The following is a 23,106-nucleotide window of genomic DNA, read 5'->3' on the forward strand; positions in this document are numbered from 1 at the left end:
TATGTACAGCAATCCCAGATGTAAAATAGTATATAAATGGTTACTTCTCAGAAAGTATTGAGCTTTTAAAAGGAGTAAAACAAGGCTGTCTGTTGTCTCCATATCTATTTATTATGGCCATTGAAATGCTAGCCATTCAAATTTTATCCAACAAGAACATTAAGGGTTTAGAAATCCAGACGATAAAAACAAATGTCAATGTATGCCGATGACTCAAGTTTTCTTAAGTCCGCAAACTGGATCCCTGCACACTCTCATGGAAGATCTTGATCACTTTTCTAGCCTTTCTGGACTAAAACCTAATTATGAGAAGAGTACATATTACGTATTGGTTCGGTAAAAGACAGCATTTACCAATAAAATGGGCGGTGAAGTAGACATGCTTGGTATTCAAATCTCAAAAAATATTAATGAACTTACCATAATCAATTTCAATAGAAAGTTTGCAAAAATGTATATGATTCTGCAACCATGGAGAGGTGTTTGATAAAGTACGACTTGTCTATTAATAGGGGGAAAAAAATCACATTTATGAACTCTTTCGTCCTATAACAGTTTACTTACCAATGGTGCTGCCTACTCCAGACGACTCCTTTTTTATTCATATGAGCAAAAAAAAAGGTTTAATTTGGAATCCTAAACCAGACAAAATTAAATGTGCCTATTTATATAATGAATGTGTATTTGGGGGGCTAAAATTAAATATGAATGCTTTAAACCTCTCACTAAAAGCTTCACTCATGCATAAATTATACTTAAAGCCAAAATGGTTCTCCAGTAGATTAAGGGTCACCCTTTCTTTAAAAATTGCCTTTATACAGATTACAACTTCTCATTTCCCGAATAATTGAAAATTCAATTGTTTAAAGTATCACCCTTTCTTAAACAAGCCATACAAAGCTGGTTACAATTTCAGTTTTTATCCTCCAGAAAAGATAGAACAAATATTACAACAAATGTTATGGTTAAACTCAAACTAATGAATAAAAAAACTTTATGGAAAAAAATTGATTATTGTATTGCCCCTATGTAGCTTGTTTCTGGTCACAGGTTCAGGAATGGTAAAAAAAATATATATTCTTGTATTGTCCCTATGTAGCTTGTTTCTGGTCACAGGTTCAGGAATGGTAAAAAAAATATATATTCTTGTATTGCCCCTATGTAGCTTGTTTCTGGTCACAGGTTCAGGAATGGTAAAACAATATATATTCTTGTATTGCCCCTATGTAGCTTGTTTCTGGTCACAGGTTCAGGAATGGTAAAAAAATATATATTCTTGTATTGCCCCTATGTAGCTTGTTTCTGGTCACAGGTTCAGGAATGGTAAAAAAAAAATATATAAAATGTATTAACCTTAGAAACAGCAGTGTTGGATCATTTGGAAATCCATAGTCAAATAATATTACACTCATAGGAAATGTTTATCTTTTTTTTGTTGTTTAATTTTTACCCCTTTTTCTCCCCAATTTTGTGGTATCCAATTGTTTAGGGCTCGGGAGAGACGAAGGTTGAAAGTCATGCGTCCTCCGATACACAACCCAACCAAGCCGCACTGCATCTTAACACAGCGCCATCCAACCCGGAAGCCAGCCGCACCAATGTGTCGGAGGAAACACCGTGCAACCTTGGTTAGCGCGCACCGCGCCCAGCCCGCCACAGGAGTCGCTGGTGCGCAATGAGACAAGGATTTCCCTACTGGCCAAACCCTCCCTAACCCGGGGGACGCTAGGCCAATTGTGCGTCGCCCCCCGGACCTCCCCGTCGCGGCCGGTTACGACAGAGCCTGGGCACGAACGCAGAGTCTGGTGGCACAGCTGACGCTGCAGTACAGCGCCCTTAACCAACCACTGCGCCACCCGGGAGGCCCTAGGAAAGGTTTTTCTTTAGTTCACAATCTGTGGAAACTATACGATTAGAAAGGTTCAAAATGTAAATCACAGCAAAATTGAAAAATACAGCACATAGAAACCAAACGAGGGTGGTCTACGGTGATCGGTGGGATGGGCTGAGCGTGGCTGAGGGATGGGATTAAAGAACTTATGCTTTGTATGTGATTGCTTCATATCAAAGAACCATGTCTCACATCATGGAAGCAACACTTCCCTAAGGTCTAGTAAAAATATTGAACAAGATACATTACATGGTATATGGACACCTGCTTGTCAAACAGCTCATTTCAAAATAATGGGCATCAAGTTGTTCCCCTTTGCTGCTATAAAACAGCCTCCACCTGATGTTGGGGACTTGCTTCCATTCAGCCACAAGGGCATTAGTGAGGTCGAGCGATTAGTCAGCATTCCAATTTATCGCAAAGGTGTTTGATGGGGCTGAGGTCAGTCAAGTTCAACACTGATACTCAAACCTGGTCTTGCTGAAACAGGAAAGGGCCTTGCCCAAATGTTAAAAGCACTAATTGTATGTAGCGTTAAAAAATCTCCCTACACTTAAAGGGGCTAATTCTTCACTCCAGAGAACACTTTTCCACTGCGCCACAGTTCAATGACGGCAGGTTTTACACCAGTCCTGCCGACACGTGGCATTGAGCATGGTGATCTTAGGGTCGTGTGCCGCTACTCTGCCATGGAAACCTATTTCATGAAGCGCCTGAACAGTTCCTGTGCCGACATTACTTCCAGAAATGTGGAACCCTAGTGAAACGGAGACGATTTCCACACGCCGTGTGGCGCGTAGAAATCCCATTCTGTGTGGCCTAACACTGAGCCAGTTGCTTTGACATTTCAGCGCCACCATAACTTAAATCAGGGCAGTTATAGGAAAGAAAAGACTTATCGGCAAGGTGGTATCCGAGGACAGTGCCACATTCAAAGTCACTGAGCTCTTCAGTACAGGTCATTCTGCTGCCAAGTTGTTTTTTTAGTAAGACTGCATGCACGGTGGCTGAACTAGCCAATCCACCAATTTGAAGGTTTGTCTACATACTTCTGGCCATGTTGCGTAGCAACCTTTATGTAGACCTACGGTCAAAGTGTCATGAAAATAAAGCTTGAGCCATCAGCCACAAGAGTCTCACAGCCAGCCAAAGACCAAAATGTAATTTTAGTTGATGGGAAAAAGTGCTCAAGTCTTATTTCTACACCATGCTAAAATATGGACTTCCATTTGGCAGTAAACAAGTTTCAGAATTGACAGGTAGTAGTGTTATTCATTTTATTGTACAACATTGAATATTAATAGTAAATGTCATAGCTTTATTAAATCTGGCAATACAAAATAAATCTAAGCATATTACATCACCGCTTAAGTTAAAATCAAAAGTTGAGAACTTAACATATAAAATGTAGCTATTCTACAAATCACAAGAGTATATCAAGCCTTTGACAAAGTATACATTGCAGTTTCAGGAGTAGAAATAGCAAGTGTAACAGGTGTGAAATGACTAGCTGGTTAATGGTGAGAGGCAGTTGTGTTCAGATGGTCACTGGTTCAAACCCAGGTTGGAGCTTGGACTCAAGTGCCAGACAAAAATATAGGTTACATTAATTACAGAACGCATCTCAACCAACATTATATGCAGTTGATTTCCCAGGCACAGCAAACATTTAGCTTCAGAAGTTACAAAACAGTCCAAAACGACAGCCTGCTGTCTGGACACTGGAACCAACAGAGTCAAAAAGCAGAGTTCAGTACATCCTCATGGCCTGCCGCCATTGAGGGGACCACACCATAGGGCCAGTAAGCAGGGAGTGTATGCCTGCCTATACTGGGTTGAAATAGCCGGGGAGGTGTGATCCAAATAATTCCCATCAGAAAGGGGTTCTGTTCCACCGATTGTATTCGTGGCAGTGTCTTTAGTGCAGATGAACCCTCAATAAGCGGCCCTGTAGGAGCGAGCCCGCCACCATGAGAATGAGCAGCGTAAACGCATTGGACTGCAAGGACGCGCAGGCTCCTTTGGGAATGGTGATGTTGGTGGTAGTGACAATATCGGGTACCTTGGTCATATTGGAACGTGCGCCGCCGGCAACTTTGGTAGTGTTCACAGTCATCGCCGGGGACCTTGTTGTAGGCCTACGCCTAATATTTTGTGAGAAGACCTGAAACATGAGCATAGGGCCGCGTCAGTGGCAACAAACTTCATGTATAGAAAAAAAAAAAACATTTTCCCAATTTAAATCTCAGTTTCGTCCGACCAATTTAAAAAACGCAAAAAGTGTGAAGTTAAACATATTGCCTGCCATAGGGTAATTGAGAACTTACAATTTCGTGCCATCACCTTATGAAAGAGGCAAGTTTTCCCCATAAATTACCTTTATATTGGATTCAGTATCTGAAGGCATTACCGTTTGACATTGCGCTCGTCTCAAATTATTAAAGGCACGTTAGATTAAACAGTCTAGTCAGACTGTAAACACCCGAGGCCAATTATCCACGTCATCATTAGCGTGTCACAGAACGCGTCTATTTGTAAACTATATGGAATAGCCTATGCTATTTGACCTTTCAGAATACCTAGCCTACTCCCCAGAATGTTGGGTAGGCCTAACGTCAGTGTAATTAAATAAAGTGTATATTTCACAAATCAAACATTGCAAATAATTTCAGAAAAAAAAGTATCTTACTTGTGATAACTGCATGGCAAGGAGAAGGAAGCCAATGTAAGTTATCACCATTTTAGTCATGTTGTCAGGTTCTTTCTTAGCCTCAATTAGGTGAGTAGCGTAACCTGTCTGTCTATGGCTATTTTCCCCACTCACGGTAAATGAGTAGAGTGTAAATCCAGGGGATTTTATACCCCCACTGATTGTGACTTCAGGTCAACCGGGCTCGTCCCCATAACCACCTGTCTAGTTTGCCCCTCCAATGGAAACCTACAATTTACCCTAAGCCTCCCATAAAACATGGTTTCTAAAACTTGGTCCTGGCCTTTCAATTAGGACATAGACAACCAGGTGCAGGTTGCAAATTAGTGTAGCGACTTTATTTCATCAATCAAATACAAGGGAGGAGCGAACCGCAGATACTCGGGCCCCATCCTGGAATGAGGTTGATACGTGCTTTACAGCATCTTTGATTTACTGTCAGCAATTCAAATAATAACCTTTGTTTTTAATCACTGTCTTTTTTAGGCCTATATATCACGGTCAGTGAATATGCCTATTAATTCACAAGTTTATAATTTGAAGAGCTTGATACTATTATGATCTCTCCTCAGAGTTTATCACCTGTTGTCCTCCCTGAACATAATGGGGGCATTTTCTACACTAGGCCTATAGGTAGTTTATGATGTAGAAAATATTGGCTATTATGTTATATCCTGATGATAAATGTCAAATAAATGTTTTACACAAAAACAGGTCTAGCGGTAAATATAAACTATCTACCACAATGACAACTAATTTGGCCTTTACATGTTCGATGCACTGTTGACAGCTACATCCCGAGGGGTTCGTGCTGATTGTATGGAGATTGTGACAGCAGGTTAAATGGCGTCTCTTGACAATGCAAGAACAAGATGTTTGTCAGGAGAAGTGCAGTATTATCACAAGGAGAGTTATACTTGAAATATGGAGGAGGAAGGAGGGAAAAAGAGAGTCAGAGGTCTAAGAGAGAGAGAGAGGGAGGAAGAGGGTGAGCTTGGGTCAGTTAAATGATGGGAAAAAATATGGTTTGTTAAAGAAGAATGGTAGAAAGTTTAAGCAGAGAGAGTTGGACAGGAGGAGAAGTGAGTGAGGGTGAAGTATTGGAGGTGGTAGGTGTGAGGAAGTTGTCGGGGCCCGAGGCTTGCACGGAGGGTCAGGATAAAGATTAGTCTGTGAAGTTTTTGGAAAAAGTGGACCCTTGCCTATTGGCTGATCCATTTGAGGTTTCAGGGTCAATGAAAACAGGGTTGATGGCTGTGGAATTGGTGAGAGTAACCAAAAGTTGTATTGTGATCATTTGTATGTATTTCTGCTGGTCAGAGGGAGCAGGCGCTCTGTGTTAAATGAAAGGGGGCAAGAGATGTGAATTGTTTGGCTCTCAAAAATAGGGCGCCATTGAAAGGAGTGATTACTGGGGTAGAGGTAAATGTGAAAGCTGACCAACTGAAGGGGAAGATTCCCGGTGTTTGTGACGCTTGTTGTTTGGTGCGACGCAGACAGGGTGGCATGTGTGGAGAAACATAAATCATTGTCTGTTATTTTGAGTTTTGTTGAGTCTTTGCCCAACAGTGATGTTAGGATATATAAATGATCCTGTATGAGCTTTTATGCTGACTACATTACATTGTTACAGGTGTCAAGCTTATGGGCATGTGGCAGCAGTCTGTAGGAGGGAGGTTCCTAGGTGTGAGAAGAGTGCAGAAGGGCATGAGACAAAGGAATGTGTAGCATTGTGGAAAGTGGTGGTATGTGTTAATTGTAGGGGTGCCCATGGGGCTGGGGATCAGAAATGTCCCGTGCGAGAGAGGCAGGTTGAGGTTTCCAGTGATAGAGTAGTACAGAAGTTGTCGTATGCTGAGGCAGTGAAGAAAGTAGAACAAGATTTGGTTAAGGGGGAGGGATCTGAGAGGAGTGGTGTGAGTAGTAGATCTGTACCAGTACAGAGGGATGGACCAACAAGTGATATATGTTTCAGTAAGATTGGACTTTTGGCATTTATAGTAATGGTTATCAACTGTACAGCAGGGATGGAACGTAAGTCGCAGAAAATAGAGTTTGTGGTTGCAGCTGCGGAGAGGTATGTGTGTGTGCGAGACACAGGGTGTGTCAAGTGGTTGTGTCCCATCCTTTCAGGCTGTTGGCCTGAAGTAGGACTACATGCATTTAAATAGTGGAGTATGGCATTTATTATTCTTTTTGTTTGTGTAGTGTTAGATGGTAGGGTATTTTTTTAGATTTTTTTTAGATTAAAAAAACACAAATTTAAGTATAAGGGAGTTATACTCCAGTTTAGTAGGTGGCGGTAATGCAACATTTATTGGATGCCAACCGCCGTTGAACCTAATCGAAGAAAACAACTAATTTGGCCTTTCACAGTTTCCGTAGTAGTGTGTTACGTCCAGTACTTCCGGAAAACAAGAAAAAAACGATCCAATGCTCTAAAGGGTCGCAATCAGATCGATCACAACAACAAACCTGTTTTAGAATTTTGGTAGGTAGAATAGTACGAAGTGTTTGCCTCTCCATGCTGCTGTGCCGCATTTCAGCAGTGAGCCAGAGCGTAGCGAGATGGGGAACGAGTGTTCGGAGAGGCGCCCTTCTCCACCCCGCACTCTCCTTCAACACCAGCCGTTGTCAAAATGTCAGCTCCACCGAAGGTACGGTTCACCCTGCAGCCGCCCAGGGTGCCGGGCCGTACCGCGACAGTGTGTTGCTTCCCCGTACTGAATTCCCCATGAAACTAACCGGACAGAATCTCATAGACCGGGAGGTACAGATACAACAGGTAAGACGAGTGCTCTAGTCTAGCATGCTAATGTCATACTAACTAGATAGCTTACCAGTGAGCCACATGTTTCGAAACGGGTGCGTGTGACCGATTGCTAAAGAATGTCAGATAAACAAACGAGGTTTACTAGCCACTGCAAGACTCCTTTTGGTTAGCTAACTAACTAACCTTTCTCAATGAGACTGTGTCTGAAATTCAGCTCTGTGCCTGTGATGTGACTATAGACTTGACAGTAATATGTCAGTGCATTGATTCTGTCTGTCTAGGAGTGTGGCTTTGCAGAACTCTACTCATGGCAGAGAGAGAGGAAGGCCAAGAAGGAATACTGTCTCCACGATGGCCCCCCATACGCCAACGGGGACCCACATGTGGGACATGCCCTCAATAAGGTGTTGTTATTTGCCACATTTGACATTTTAGTCATTTAGAAGAGAATCAAGCTGTGCAATATTTCTCAACTGGACTTGAACCCAGAACAGAGATTAATCCGTGATGGCTCTCACTGGCAAGACGAGGCCTTTATCATAATGATTCTTTGGTGTTGTGTGTTCCAGATCCTCAAAGACATCCAGAACCGCTTTGAGATGCTGAGGGGGAAACAGGTTCACTATGTCCCAGGCTGGGACTGCCATGGGCTGCCCATTGAGCTGAAGGCACTGGGAGAGCTGGGAACCAGTGGACTGAGCCCTCTGCAGATAAGACAGAAAGGTCAGTGGGGCAGGGAACAGACAGCTGATACATTACTGGTCACTTATTGTGGATGGATGGAACTGACTAGGTATCAAACCCAGGTCACCAGCGAGACCTGGCAAGGATCATGTTAGCCTATTGAGCTGAAAGTGTAGGCTGTTAAAAGCGTAGGCATTCACTTTTGGAGCTTACACAAATATTCAGGTCTCAGACAAAATTACTCATCACATGACTGTGGTTCACTGAAACACAAAAACAGCTCTGCCTATTGATTTAAAAGAATCTGATATCCCCCTGTGTATGTATGACACCAGAAAATCAGCTGTGTGTGTGTCTGTTGATGAACTGTGGTCCCTCTGCTCTCCAGCTCGGGAGTTTGCGGAGGGGGCGATCGCTCGTCAGCGTGCTGCCTTCCAGCGCTGGGGTGTGATGGCGGACTGGGATAAGTGCTACTACACCTTTGATGGGACTTATGAGGCAGCTCAGCTTAAGGTCTTCCAGGACATGCACAGCAAGGTGGGATATATTCTATCAATTTGGGTCAGCCTGTCTCTCCAGAAGATCTGACACTCATTATTTCGCTTGCTCGCTCTCTCCCCCCCAGGAGCTAACTGTTTGTTCTTGTGTTGTAATTTCTAGGGTCTGATCTACCAGGACTACAAGCCAGTTTTCTGGTCTCCCTCCTCCAGGTAGGCAGCACTTAGTGGCTTCTGGATATAGTCTCTGCTACATAGCTCTTCCACATACTTTTGGCCATGTAGTGTATATGGATACCCCTTCAAATTAGTGGATTCGGCTATTTCAGCCACACCCATTGCTGACAGGTGTATTTTATTTATTTAACTAGGCAAGTCAGTTAAGAACAAATTCTTATTTACATTGACGGCCTAGGAACAGTGGGTTAACTGCCTTGTTCAGGGGCAGAAAAACAGATTTTTACCTTGTCAGCTCTGGGATTCGATCTAGCAGCCTTCCGGTTACTAGACCAACGCTCTGACCACTAGGCTACCTGTCACCCAGTGTATACAATCGAGCACACAGCCATGCAATATAGACAGAGATTGGCTGTAGAATGGCCCGTACTAAAGAGCCCAGTTACTTTCAAAGTGGCACCTTTCCAACAATTCAGTTTGTCAAATATCTGCCCTGCTAGAGCTGCCCTGCTCAATTGTAAGCGCTGTTATTGTGAAGTGAAAACGTCTAGGAGCAACAACGGCTCAGCCGCGAAGTGGTAGACCACACAAGCTCACAGAACGGGACTGCCGAGTACTGAAGCGCATAGTGCGTCTGTCCTCGGTTGCAACACTCACTACCGAGCTCCAAACTGCCTCGGGAAGCAGCGTCAGCACAAGAACTGTTCGTCAGGAGCTTCATGAAATGGGTTTCCATGGCCAAGCAGCCACACACAAGCCTAATAGGTTTATGTTTAATTTATTTGCACCAAAAAACAACTTTTCGTCAACAATACAGATAAAAACATTTAAATAAAAAAAAATGGTGTGCAGGTGTGGTCGGTAGCCCATGGGCTGATATAAAATACTATACTAATTCTATTTTTATTTATTTCACCTTTATTTAACCAGGTAGGCCAGTTGAGAGCATGTTCTCATTTACAACTGCGACCTGGCCAAGATTTTTGTTTTGTTTTACCTTTTTTTAACTAGGCAAGTCAGTTAAGAACAAATTCTTATTTACATTGACGGCCTAGGAACAGTGGTTTAACTGCCTTGTTCAGGGGCAGAAAAACAGATTTTTACCTTGTCAGCTCTGGGATTCGATCTTGCAACCTTTCGGTTACAAGTCCAACACTCTAATCACTAGGCTACCTGCCGCCCATGAAGATGAAGCGAAGCAGTGCGACAAAAACAACAACACAGAGTTGCACATAAACAAACGTACAGTCAATAACACAAAATAAAAATAGAAAAATCTATAGATCTGTAGGGAGGTAGGCAATAAATAGGCTCTAGAGGTGAAAATAATTACAATTCAGCATTAATAGTGGAGTGATGGATGTGCAGATGATGATGTGCAAGTAGAGATACTGGGGTGCAAAAGAGCAAGAGGGTAAATAATAATATGGGGATGAGGTAGTCCGGTGTGCTATTTACAGATTGGCTGTGTACAGGTACAGTGATCGGTAAGCTACTCAGATAGCTGATGCTTAAAGTTAGAGAGGGAGATGTAAGGCTTCAGTGATTTTTGCAATTCGTTCCAATCATTGGCAGCAGAGAACTGGAAGGAAAGACGGCCAAAGGAAGGGTTGGCTTTGGGGAGGACCAGTGCAATGTACCTGCTGGAGCGTGTGCTACGGGTGGGTGTTGCTATGGTTACCAGTGAGCTGAGATAAGGCGGGGCTTTACCTAGCAAAGACTTATAAATGACCTGAAGCCAGTGGGTTTGGCGACGAATATGTAGCGAGAGCATACAGGTCGCAGTGTTGGGTAGTATATGGGCTTTGGTGACAAAACAGATGGCATTGTGATAAACTACATCCAGTTTGCTGAGTAGAGTGTTGGGGGCTATTTTGTAAACGACATTGCCGAAGTCGAGGATCAGTAGGATAGTCCGTTTTACGAGGGTATTTTTGGCAGCATGAGTGAAGGATGCTTTGTTGCGGAATAGAAAGCCGATTCTAGATTTAATTTTGGATTGGAGATGCTTAATGTGAGTCTGGAAGGAGAGTTTACAGTCTAACCAGACACCTAGGTATTTGTAGTTGTCCACATATTCTAGGTCAGAACCTTCCACAGTAATGATGCTAGTTGGGCGAGAGGGTGCGGGCAGCAATTTGTTGAAGAGCATGCACTTAGTTTTACTAGCAGTTAAATGCAGTTGGAGGCCATGGAAGGAGTGTTGTATGGCGTTGAAGCTCGTTTTATGTTTTTTTTAGCACACTCTCCAAAAAAGGGCCAGAAGTATACAGAATGGTGTCGTCTGCGTAGAGGTGGATCAGAGAATCACCAGAAGCAAGAGCGACATCATTGATATCTACAGAGAGAGAGAAGTCGGCCTGAGAATTTATCCCTGTGGCACCCCAATAGACTGCCCGAGGTCCAGACAACAGGCCCTCCGATTTGACACATTGAACTCTATCTGAGAAGTAGTTGGTGAACCAGGCGAGGCAGTAATTTGAGAAGCCAAGGCTGTTGAGTCTGCCGATAAGAATGTGGTGTTTGACACAGTGCAAAGCCTTGGCCAAGTCAATGAAGACGGCTGCACAGTACTGTCTTTTATCGATGGCGGTTAGGATATCGTACATGAGTACAAAAATAAAAAAGTTTTTCAAACGGATAACAAAAACTTCTAATTATAAATGAATTGATCAGTAACTATGATCACCATGCGCAATGTCAAGCATCGGCTGGGATGATGTAAATCTTGCCGCCGTTGGACTCTGGAGCAGTGGAAACACATTCTCTGGAGTAATGAATCACGCTTCAGCATTTGACACTCTGACAGAGACATCTCCATAGACAATTATTCCTCCATAGAAAAGATTGTGAACGGCCCTTCAAATTAGTGGATTCAGCTATTTTCCGAATCCACCAATGGCATGCTCCTGGCGAATGTCAGCATAGTGCCAACTGTAAAGTTTGGTGATGGAGGAATAATGTTGCGGCTGTTTTTCAAGGCTGTTTTTCATGGTTTGGGCTAGGCCCCTTAGTTCTAGTTAAGATAAATCTTAACGCTACAGCAAACAATGACATTCTTGACGATTCTGTGCTTCCAACTTTGTGGCAATAATTTGGAAAAGGCCCTTTCCTGTTTCAGCCTGACAATGCTCCCGTGCACAAAGCGAAGTCCATACAGAAATGGTTTGTTGAGATTGGTGTGGAAGAACTTGACTGACCTGCACAGAACCCTGATCTCAACCCCATCGAACACCTTTGGGATGAATTGGAACGCCGACTGCGAGCCAGGCCTAATTGCCCTACATCAGTGCCTGACCTCACTAAAACTCTTGTGGCTGAATGGAAGCAAGTCCCCGCAGCAATGTTCCAACATCTAGTGGAAAACCTTCCCAGAAGAGTGGAGGCTGTTATGGCAGCAAAGGGGGGACCAACTCTATATTAATGCCCATGGTCTTGGAATGAGATGTTCAGCGAACAGGTGTCCACATTCTTTTGGCCATGTAGTGTATCTCTGCTGCGTCTCTCCCCCCACCCCTCCTTTCATTCTCCTCCTCTTTACCTCTAATTTTCTCTCTCCCTCTCGCTCTCCCCCCCCCCCCCCCAGGACAGCTCTTGCGGAGGCAGAGTTGGAGTATAACCCACAGCACGTGAGCAAAGCAATCTACGCCACCTTTGCCCTGGCCACCCTACCCCCTAAGATGGCGGAAGCTGTAGGGGAGTTGGGCAGCATTTCTGTGTTGGTGTGGACCACCCAACCATGGACCATCCCAGCCAACCAGGCTGTCTGCTTTATGCCCAATGCCCAGTAAGTGCTACTGTCAACAGACATCCCCTCACACACCTACCTGCACCTTCAGTACTCTACGGTATAACTCCCACCTTTTGTAAATGTGTTTTAATATCTCACACACAGGTACTCAGTAGTGAAGAGGAGAGACAGCTCACAGCTCCTCCTAGTGGCCACTGAGCGCGTTTCCAGCCTGGCAACACTGCTGAGCACAGAGCTGGAGAGTGTGGGCACTTTCACAGGTAAACTGGACACACACACACACTCAGACAGACAGACAGATAAACATTGTCATGTCACTCTTGTCACTTTCTCTTCCCATCCCCACCTCCAGGTACAGAACTTGAGGGAGGAGTCTGCCAGCATCCCACCATTCCCAAGAAGGAGGTTCCATTGCTTCCAGCTAATTTTGTAACCATGGGCAAAGGAACGGGATTGGTTCACACAGCTCCTGCCCATGGGATGGAGGACTACAGTGTGGCCTCCCACTTTAAACTATCAGTGGTGCGTTCCTTTAGTTGACTAATATATCAATGGGATTGACAGAACAATATCAGTTGGCTAACTTCGAAAACATTCTGGCTTCCAGGCTAAAAGTCTTCATGAACTTCCAATGACATCTGTCCTAAAGATGGGCACGGTTTATTAAGGATTCCCATTAGCTCTTCCTGGGGTCCAATCTCTTCCTGGGGTCCAATCTCTTCCAGGGGTTAATCAAATGTCCGAACGGATGTTAGTATTTGATTACTTGAGTGGGTGTTCATTTTCAGAGTGAACCAATTTCAGGACTATTTTAACAATGAAAAAGCTTTTGTCTAAATTACATTATCCTTGTGACATTTTTACTTGCAATGATATACCCAAGAGTTTAATAACCACTACATTTGAAATTCCTAATTTAATCAAACTTTTGAGTGTAGTTTTTATAATGGTGCATTACATTGCTATTGCCCCACTTCAAATAGCAATTACAGGTGCTCATCTAAGAGTTTCTACAATACCTGACGCAGATCAACGCAAAACACTCACCAGAAACACTTTTTGTAACAATCAGTTATCTTAGTGAAAATCACACTTCTCGTTCACTGTTGCTGTTAGCCAAACTACTGAAGAAAAGCAGCATGGCCTCTGTTTACCTCTGCCGTGTGCATTTGTGTCGTTCTGATTGGTCGATAGTCTATCATTTTTTTGTGTAACTCTTTATATAACAATGAGAATTTCGACTCCGTATATCTGAACGTCATGATATTATTCGAATAGTAAAATCATTTCAATTACCCACCCCTAATCTGTATGGCTGTGTGTGTTTCCTCTGTTCTAGGAGTGTATCGTGGATGAGGAAGGCAGGTTCACTGAGCTGGCTGGGCCTGAGCTACAGAGTCTGTCTGTGATGGGGGAGGGCAATGATACAGGTAGGAAGAAACGGTGTGAGAGAGACAGGGAGGATAATGCTCAACTTGTATTGTCTAGTTCAACTTCTTGCTCTCTTTGTACAAGCTTTTGTGTGTGTTTTGTGTGCATGTCAGTGATCTCCATGCTGAAGGCTGTCGGTTCTCTAGTGAAGGAGGAGGAGTGTGTCCACAGTTACCCATACGACTGGAGGAGTAAAGAGCCTGTAGTCATCAGACCCAGCAAACAGTGGTTCATTGACATCGCCAGCCTCAAAGACAAGGCCAAGGTAGGAATCACACACTGAGGATAACTCTTACTTACTTACTGACTTTATTGTCCCCATGGGGAAATTCTGTTGCAGTGTTATGTACACATTCAAAGTGGCGTTTAAATACAAAACACGATTGACCAAACAACTTTCATAACATTTACGCACCAATAAAAATAATAATAGTAAAAAATAAGAAATAAAACATTAAAAAAACAAAGAAAAGACTAGCCTGCTGGCCTTACGGGGTCAATGGGAACATTCGCCCGAGCTATTTAGGAGGGATATCACACCTGGCGCAAATTATTGTCTCGTTCTGTTTTTCCTGCTGAGGGGTGCCCTGTACCTGCGCCCAGAGGGGAGTAATTCAAAGTCCAGGTACATGGGGTGGCTTGGGTCTAATATGGTTTTGTGAGCCTTACAGAGGGCCCTGACCTTAAAGATCTCATCCAGGCCTGTCTGTTTGACTCCAAGTACCTTGCTTGCTGTGGTAATAATCCTTCTCAGCATGTTTCTCTGGCTGACAGTGGCATTGTCAAACCAACAAACAATACAAAAAGTTAAAATACTCTCAATAAAAGATTTGTAAAACAGAGTCAGTATAGTACAGTCTACATTAAAACAACATTTTTAGAAAGTACAGTCTCTGTTGGCTCTTTTTGTAGATCAGGTCTAGGTCTGTACATTTACTCCACTGAAGCTTATTGTCCAAAAAAACACCCAGATATTTATATTCCTCTATGAATTCTATATTCTGACCTCTGATAGATGTTGCAGAGGTAGGTGTTGTATGCTTCCTGAAGTCTATGCACATCTCTTTGGTCTTGTTGGTATTGAGGACCAAGTGTGATTCCTCACACCACTCTACAAAATCATCTAGGACCGGGCCAAGATGTTCCTTGTCATTATACAACAGGCTGATCAAGGCAGTGTCATCAGCGAACTTAACGAGGTGTCTGTCAGTATGGGAACTAGTACAACTATTAGTGTACAAGATGTACAGAAGTGGGGACAAAACACATCCCTGAGGAGAGCCTGTGTTGGTATTGCGTTTATCCGACACATGGGGACCAATTTTGTCTCGCTGTGAGCGTTGGCTCAGGAAGTCCAACAGCCACAAAACCAGCCCCCCGTCTAAGGAGAAGTCCCGAATGAGTCTCTGTGCCAGAATGTAAGGATGGTGTTGAAGGCAGAAGATAAGTCAACAAACAGAACCCTGACATGGGATTTGGCACCCTCTAGATGTCTATAGACCATGTTTAAGGAGGGTAAGAATGGCATCATCAACTCCTCTGCTAGGCTGATAGGCAAACTGAAATGGGTCGAGGAGCTTCTGGGTGACACTGAGAATATGACTTTTCACAATTTTCTCAAGGCATTTCATAACTAAAGATGTCAAGGCGACAGGGCGGTAGTCATTCAGCACAGAAGGATTAGATGCTTGAGGAATTGGTATAATTATTGATTTTTTTCCACAATACTGGAACGTGTTGCTGGTTGAGTGAGGATTGGAAAATGTCTGTAAAAACACCAGCCAGTTGTTCAGCACAGTGCTTTAACACATGTCCACTTATTTTGTCTGGGCTTTTGTATGTGTTACATCCCCTGAACAACTGAAGAACATCAGACTGTTGAACAACAACTCCCTCAAACATTTGTAATGATGCTTCCATTTGTTTTACCTCCGACACAAAAATGTCTGATTCAAATCTTGAGAAGAAAACATTCCGTTCATTAGCCATGTTCTGGCCCTCATATTCCCCAAGGTCAGCACTGGTTTTCCCCCTGCCTATATGGGGGGCACTAGCCATGGATTTAATCCCTCGCCAGGCCACCCTTGCGTTTCCTGAGGAGAGGGTCCTCTCCACCCTTGCGTTTCCTGAGGAGAGGGTCCTCTCCACCCTTTGCTTGTTTGCCTCCTTGTCCACCAGTATCTGTCTTTTTGTCTCACGTTGTACATCTCTTAAAGCCTGTCTATCACCCCCAGAGATGAATCTGTTCTCACTGCGATACATTGAGAGGGATTCTTTCAAACAGGTGATGATTCTCACTCATACACTTAGAACAGGTCCCACTCAGTAAGTTAGACTCTTAGAAACTGAGAATGATTCTTCTTATAGAGCAGGGATCAACTGAATTCAGCTGCGGGATGATTATTTTCTTCTTCAGCGGATGTTGTGGAGCCCTGCTCTAGAGGATAAAGAAACTCTTTCTGACTGTGTGTAGGAAGTGCTGGCTAAGGTGCGTGTGATCCCAGAATCGGCGAGGGGCAGTCTGTTGGCCCACCTGGACCGAAGACCGTACTGGTGTATCTCACGCCAGAGGAGCTGGGGTGTGCCCATACCTGTGTTCTACCACAAGGAGACAGGAGAGCCTCTCATTAACAAGTAACTACACACCCACAAACATACACACACACACACACACAACGCCACCCCGCTCTGACCCCTGCTCTCTCCCCCTAAAGGCACACTGTATCCCATGTGACCCAGCTGTTCTCAGAGAAGGGCAGTGACTGCTGGTGGGAGCTGCCCCTGGAATCTCTACTGCCACCAGAGGTGCTCAAGAAGGTGAGTCACCGCAGCACTTTCACTCACAAGTCAGTGAATATGGTTGTATGATTAAAAGAGGATTTTAGCACCTTGTGTGTGTGTGTGTGAAGGTTAACGTATGTGTGTGTTTGTCAGAGTAAAGCAGGAGAGGTAACAGACTACGAGCGTGGAGATGATGTGTTGGACATCTGGTTTGACAGTGGAACCTCCTGGGCTGCTGTTCTTGGAGGTGAGGCTCTGTGTTCAGCTAACCTGGCGAAGCTACGTACAACATCTGCCAAGTATTCTTACACTAGCGACTACACTTGTGTTTTCTTAGAATTCAAGGCTGTGTCTGAAGGTTGTTTTCTTAGCTAGGCCTAGCTAATTCACAACTTTCTAAGTGTCCAGTTAATGAATACTGTACAAACTGCATGGTGATGCTATCTCTCTCTGGCACATGGTGAATTGTTTATGCATTAGAAATTACTTCAATCTCATATGAAGTGTGTGTAGTCCTCGTACATCGGCCATTAGCTTTATCCCTCTCTGGAACACACCTTACTGAAGTGTTCTATAGTCAGATAATAAGGAAGACTTTCATTTGTTTGGATATTGTTCTTGTTGTGGCATTTGGCAAGACTGACATCCAACATACAGCCACACAATTTCCCAAGGTTTACCCATGTTGTCCATGTGAGTGGTTGTGTTGTGTTTTCAGAAATGAAGGAGGAGAGTGACACTGACTCTGAGTCACGGCTCAGCTGGCTCCCTTCCTCCCTACGCAAACCCCTGGTGCCAGGTTAATAACCCCCAGACCCCTCCCCTACTCACCCCCCCCTCCCCCTTCTTCTACTCACCCCCCCTCCCCCTTCTTCTACTCACCCCCCCTCCCCCCTCTTCTACTCTTCCCCCCTCTTCTACTCTTCCCCCCTCTTCTACTCTTCCCCCCTCTTCTACTCATCCCCCCCTTCTACTCATCCCTCCTTCCCCCTCTCTTCTACTCATCCCCCCCTCTTCTACTCATCCCTCCTTCCCCCTCTTCTACTCATCCCTCTTACTTCCTCTCCATCTCTTCTCTATATTTCCATTTTTCTATTGACTTCTGTTTCTTTCTCTCACTATCCCCCCCCCCCCCCCCCCCCCTCTCTCTCTCTGACTCTCTCCTGCTCTCCTCCCCTTCTCTCCTCAGCATGTGGGACTCTGAGCACCTTGTTTGGGAGCTGAGAACCTTAAAGATTGGTTATCTATAAGATTCACTCCCTGGCTGCGCTCTCTGTTTAGTCAGCAGTCTCTCTCTTTGGCAGCAAGGGAGGATCTCCCCCTGAAAGCCTGGTGGCTGTACCTGTGCTATTGTCTAAGGCAGGAGCACTACGGTCTCTAAGCCGCTCTCTAACCTCTACAGTACCCCGTGGCTTTGGAAGGCTGCCACGCCATGTAACGTTTCTGTACCGTCTCTCCCAAGGCTGGCCAAGGTGGAATGTCTGTCGCTACTACTTTCACGCAGGGCATTGGTCAAGGCATGGTTGCACAATCTTGGTATACTTGTCATGCATTGTCTCAATGTCCTCACTACCAGTGGCTGTGGTCTCTGTCCCTCTAGACTTGTCCTACCTCTTGTGGACAAAGTCAGTGACGTTCTCCTGATACTAACCATCTGGCTTTCCTCTCTGTTCGCATGAATTGGTTAAGAACAAAACACTGCAAAGAACTAAACATGTTTTTCCCCTCGCTCGCTCTCTCGTCAGACTCGAGGGCTGATGTGTATGTGGAGGGAAAGGACCAGATAGGTGGTTGGTTCCAGTCCTCTCTGCTCACCAGTGTTGCCGTGCAGAAAAGGGCTCCCTACAAGTCAGTGAAATACTTTTTATATCTAGGTGTGCTTGTTGTAAATGTGTCCGTAAGAAAGCCAGAGAAGAATCTGTATTTATAACTTTCTCTCTCAGGGCTCTGATGATGCATGACTTTCTCTCTCTTTCTCTCTCTCAGGGCTCTGATGATACATGACTTTGTGATAAGCGAGAAAGGAGAGAAGATGTCCAAGTCTTTAGGCAACATAGTAGACCCCGATACAGTCATCCACGGGGGGGAGGTGAGAGGCTGTTGATTAGACCTAACCTTTCTGGAGAAACATACACACACTGCCAGGGTGGTCAACAGTGTTAGTCCTTAAAGGCTTTCACCCTACCCCATTCTCCTATCTCTTTCCCTCTATTTCTCCCAGGACCCCAGTGTGTCTCCTGCCTATGGAGTGGATGTGTTGCGTTGGTGGGTGGCAGAGTCCAACGTCTTCTCTGAGGTCCAGATCGGCCCCAACGTGCTCAACTCAGCCAGAGACAGCATCAATAAGGTGAGTGTCATGGTGTCTACTATCTGTGGGTCTGTCAGTCTGTGTAGAAGTCTCGTTACCTGCTTCTCCACTCCACTGTAAAAGCTCTTCCTCGTCTCGTTCTAGTTGAGGAATACCCTGAAGTTCTTGCTAGGGAATCTGCAGGGTTTTGACCCTCGTACTCAGGCAGTGGACCCTAAAGAAATGCACTACATCGACCAGTACCTACTGCACCTTCTACGGAACTACAGTATGAAGATGACAGATGCCTACAATGATTTTGGTGCGGGCAGGGCCATCCGCCTGCTCCAAGCCTTCATCACCAGAGACCTCTCCAAGTTCTACTTCAGCATCATCAAGGACAGGTACTGATACTTTTGCTAAATACTACTACCACTGCTATTGCTATTACATTGTCTACTACTACTCTGTTACACTTATGACAACACTATAATGACTGTCATTGCTACTATATGGCACTATTAATAGTCTGTTACTCTCTCCCTCTCCCAGGCTGTACTGTGATCCTGAGGACTCGTTGGGTCGGCGGTCCTGTCAGACGGTTCTAGAGGAGATTCTGGACGGAGTGACGCGCTCCATCGCTCCTATCCTACCTCACCTGGCCGAAGAGGTCTATTTACACGCCCCAGGACATAACGGTATGGCCTTGTGTGTTTGTGTGTGCGCGTGCGCCTGCCTGTACCTGTGTGTGTGTGTCTCAGTGACTCTGAAAGTCTCTATCTTCAGAGGGGGAGACCCTGTTCAGGAGTGGCTGGATTAAGAGCAGTCCTGTGTGGCGTAGGCCGGGATTGGAGGAAGCCGTGGAGGGGGCATGCGCTATCAGGGATTCCTTCCTGTCCTCTATCCCAGGACGCAATGCAGCCGAGTATGAGCTGACCATAGAGATTGAGCCTGGCCTACTGTTTGAACTCATTGAGGTAAAGGGGCAGAATGCGCTCTCTGATGTCCTCGTCATAATCACTATACCACAAACGGCTGAGATGTAGTTGTATGGAAGGGACGGTCTTTCAGGTCTCAGAAAGGCGACTCCAAGTTGGCTACCACAAACTTTACCTATCTAATCTCTCTTTCTCAGTCTCTCCAAGACGAACCTACTTCCTCTTCCTCTCAGCTAACAGAGCTGATGATGTCATCGCAGACAACCCTGACTAGCGCCCTGCCCAGAGACCTGCCCGCTGATGCCCTCATCAGCAATGGCAGTTTCCTCATCAACCTTGAGGGTGAGTCCAAGCTAAGCTAACACTAGTACATTTACAGTGCTGTAGTAGCTGAATCCAAAATGAAACTCGGGGTTCTATAGGGCTCCCGAGTGGTGCAGTGGTCTAAGACACTGCATCTCAGTGCAAGAGGCGTCACTGCAGTCCCTGGTTCGAATCCAAGCTGCATACAATCCGGCCGTGATTGGGAGTCCCATAGGGCGGCGCACAATTGGCCCAGCATCGTCCGGGTTTGGACGGGGTAGACCGTCATTGTAAATAAGAATTTGTTCTTAACTGGCTTGCCTAGTTAAATAAAGGTTACTTTTAAAAATGTTTTTATATACAATCATATCCGCTTTAGCTGACATCCACAAAGCGGTTGTTTTGGCAGTGTAGGAGGTAGAACTGCGTTAGAGCTGTCAAATCCACAAGCAGCTCCTTTCCATTGGCTGCACGGAGTCACATTAAGAAATCCCATGCAGCCTTGTTTACAAGTTCGAACACTAGAATATGTGATGTAATCTACACCTTTATTACGATGATGCAAATCCTCATTATTTAGTTTAAGGATTATTTTTATTTGAGTGTCATTATTTCTATATAGCCTAAACTTTCTCATTCTGAACTTCTAACGCGAGTGGGATAGGTGTGGCTTCATGACACTGATCAAGATAAGCTGCTCACCAGTTTGACAGCTCCAACACAGTTAATAGCCAATTCATACTTGCTCTAGCAATGCGATCCGGAGGCTCCGTAAGGAGGGTTTGACACAGTTGATGGTAGGTGGGGCAGGAGGTCCTGTATAAACATCACCTTCTTGACAACTTCCTTCACAACAGCTCTGCTCAGGGAAGCTCAAGAAGTATGAATGCTCTGACTACTTCTACTTCTGTACTTTTTGAAACTAAAATATGAAAAGGTTTCGGTACTATAATTTCTGTTACTTTCCAGAAGTGTCACGTGGGTAAAATCACACGGGAAGCCAAGCCAGAAATAAAAAGCAATATTACAACCAGTGATGTAGTGGAGGGTAAACACTGTTTACACCTTTTTGGTTACCACTGCTCTAGAAAGTTGAGTGAAGTTCAATCTCATGCTTCACTCGGTGGGCTGATAATTCTAAGTGGCAAATTTTATTGGTCACATACGTATTTAGCAGATGTTATTGCAGGTGTAGCGAAATGCTTGTTTCTAACAGTGCAGTAATATCTAACAATTTCACAACAATACACACAAACTAAAGTAAAGGAATGGAATTAAGAATATATAAATATTTGGATGAGCAATGTCAGAGCAGCATAGACTAAGAATAGAATACAGTGGGGCAAAAAAGTATTTAGTCAGCCACCAATTGTGCAAGTTCTCCCACTTAAAAAGATGAGGCCTGTAATTTTCATCATAGGTACACTTCAACTTTGACAGACAAAATGAGAGAAAAAAAAAATCCAGAAAATCGCATTGTAGAATTTTATATGAATTTATTTGCAAATTATGGTGGAAAATAAGTATTTGGTCACCTACAAATAAGCAAGATTTCTGGCTCTCACAGACCTGTAACTTCTTCTTTAAGAGGCTCCTCTGTCCTCTGCTCGTTACCTGTATTCATGGCACCTGTTTGAACTTGTTATCAGTATAAAATACACCTGTCCACAACCTCAGTCACACTCCAAACTCCACTATGGCCAAGACCAAAGAGCTGTCAAAGGACACCAGAAACAAAATTGTAGACCGGCACCAGGCTGGGAAGACTGAATCTGCAATAGGTATGCAGCTTGGTTTGAAGAAATCAACTGTGGGAGCAATTATTAGGATGACAATTTTTATAGGCAGCCCAATTCTGAACTTTGTTTTCACTAATCGGTCTTTTGACGAATCAGATCAGCTCTAAAAAAACAAGAGCTGATGTGATCGGTCAACACCAATTAGTGTAAAGAATATCAAAATTGGGCTGCCAGTTTAACACACCCAAGTATTTTAGGGGTCATACAGTAACCTGGTTCGTGTTCACTATACACCGAAACTTTTTAATATGGTGTGCACTAATGAATATGACCTTTTAACCTCCCTAATCATAGCCCCTAGTAACCTTTTCTCTCTGTCCAATCAGGTGGGGTTATCCGTGAGGACAGTGCTTACCAAGTAGCGGCAGTGCCCACCTCCATGGCCCGGTGCCCGAGGTGCCGACGGTACACCTCAAGCTCTCCAGACTGCCCCTGCCCCCGCTGCCAGACCATCCTTACTAGGGCGCAGTGACACGTCCGCCCGCACCATCACAACTTGCAAATTGCCGTCTAACCCGGTCTGTCTGCTTGAACTGACTCCAGACAACCAGGGGTCAACCAAGAAAGACCCTGCTTAGCAACGCACTGAGAGGGGTAACAGCGACAGCCAGACTGTCTGAGTTACCTAAATGACATCTTTCTTCAGCTCTTCAGCTGACATTGACTCTGGCATGTTGCCGCGTGAGGATGGGATGCTTTACAAGACAGGCTTCGTAAAACAAAGCACACATTTTATTTTGATAGAGGGAATTGTCATAAGAGCTATGCAGTACTTTTGAGTTCATAAGACACCTCTCCCAAAGAAGGGCACATCAGTGATGTTTCCTAGAAAGGGACATGTATTGATAGTCCTGGATCCCTCCTATGAGGCACAGAGTGCAGTAATATACCTACTAAGAGAATCAAGTCAGATTATTGTATGTATTAGAAGGATATATAGGGGATGGTACAACACTGAGCGCTTAGTTTTTTTTATTTGTATTCATGTTTAATGATAATCTGTTTAGTTCTCCTGTCCACTTGTACGAAATCTATTAAATAAAGGACGATCATTAAAATACTCGGAAGCCAAATAAGTGCAATA

General features: G+C 44.4%; 1 protein-coding gene and 1 long non-coding RNA gene across 3 annotated transcripts; one reads left to right on the plus strand and one right to left on the minus strand.

Annotated features, from left to right (window-relative positions):
- Positions 1–3,154: 3,154 nt before the first annotated feature.
- Positions 3,155–4,741, minus strand: LOC110498074. The gene is made up of 2 exons (XR_002469770.2): positions 4,581–4,741; positions 3,155–4,055 (listed from the first exon to the last, which is right to left on the minus strand). It is a non-coding gene; the product is annotated as an uncharacterized LOC110498074 (long non-coding RNA).
- Positions 4,742–6,344: 1,603 nt separating this feature from the next.
- iars2 (isoleucyl-tRNA synthetase 2, mitochondrial) lies at positions 6,345–23,083 on the plus strand. Of its 2 annotated transcripts, XM_036955016.1 has the most exons (22): positions 6,345–7,386; positions 7,656–7,778; positions 7,944–8,097; positions 8,447–8,595; positions 8,719–8,768; positions 12,319–12,519; positions 12,628–12,743; positions 12,836–13,005; positions 13,823–13,913; positions 14,028–14,179; positions 16,388–16,548; positions 16,629–16,731; positions 16,849–16,942; positions 17,414–17,494; positions 18,441–18,543; positions 18,682–18,784; positions 18,917–19,042; positions 19,148–19,386; positions 19,535–19,680; positions 19,769–19,959; positions 20,118–20,262; positions 22,349–23,083. In XM_036955016.1, the coding sequence occupies exons 1-22, from the start codon at positions 7,126–7,128 to the stop codon at positions 22,492–22,494; spliced, it is 3,105 nt and encodes a 1,034-aa protein (XP_036810911.1). In that variant the 5' UTR covers positions 6,345–7,125; the 3' UTR covers positions 22,495–23,083. The 2 variants fall into 2 exon arrangements, with proteins under 2 accessions (XP_036810911.1, XP_036810912.1); XM_036955017.1 differs by lacking the exon at positions 17,414–17,494 and having other exon boundaries at positions 6,353–7,386; positions 22,349–22,832.
- Positions 23,084–23,106: the final 23 nt, after the last annotated feature.

Source organism: Oncorhynchus mykiss, chromosome 19 (assembly GCF_013265735.2).
Source record: "Oncorhynchus mykiss isolate Arlee chromosome 19, USDA_OmykA_1.1, whole genome shotgun sequence".
NCBI classification, from domain to species: Eukaryota; Metazoa; Chordata; class Actinopteri; order Salmoniformes; family Salmonidae; genus Oncorhynchus; species Oncorhynchus mykiss.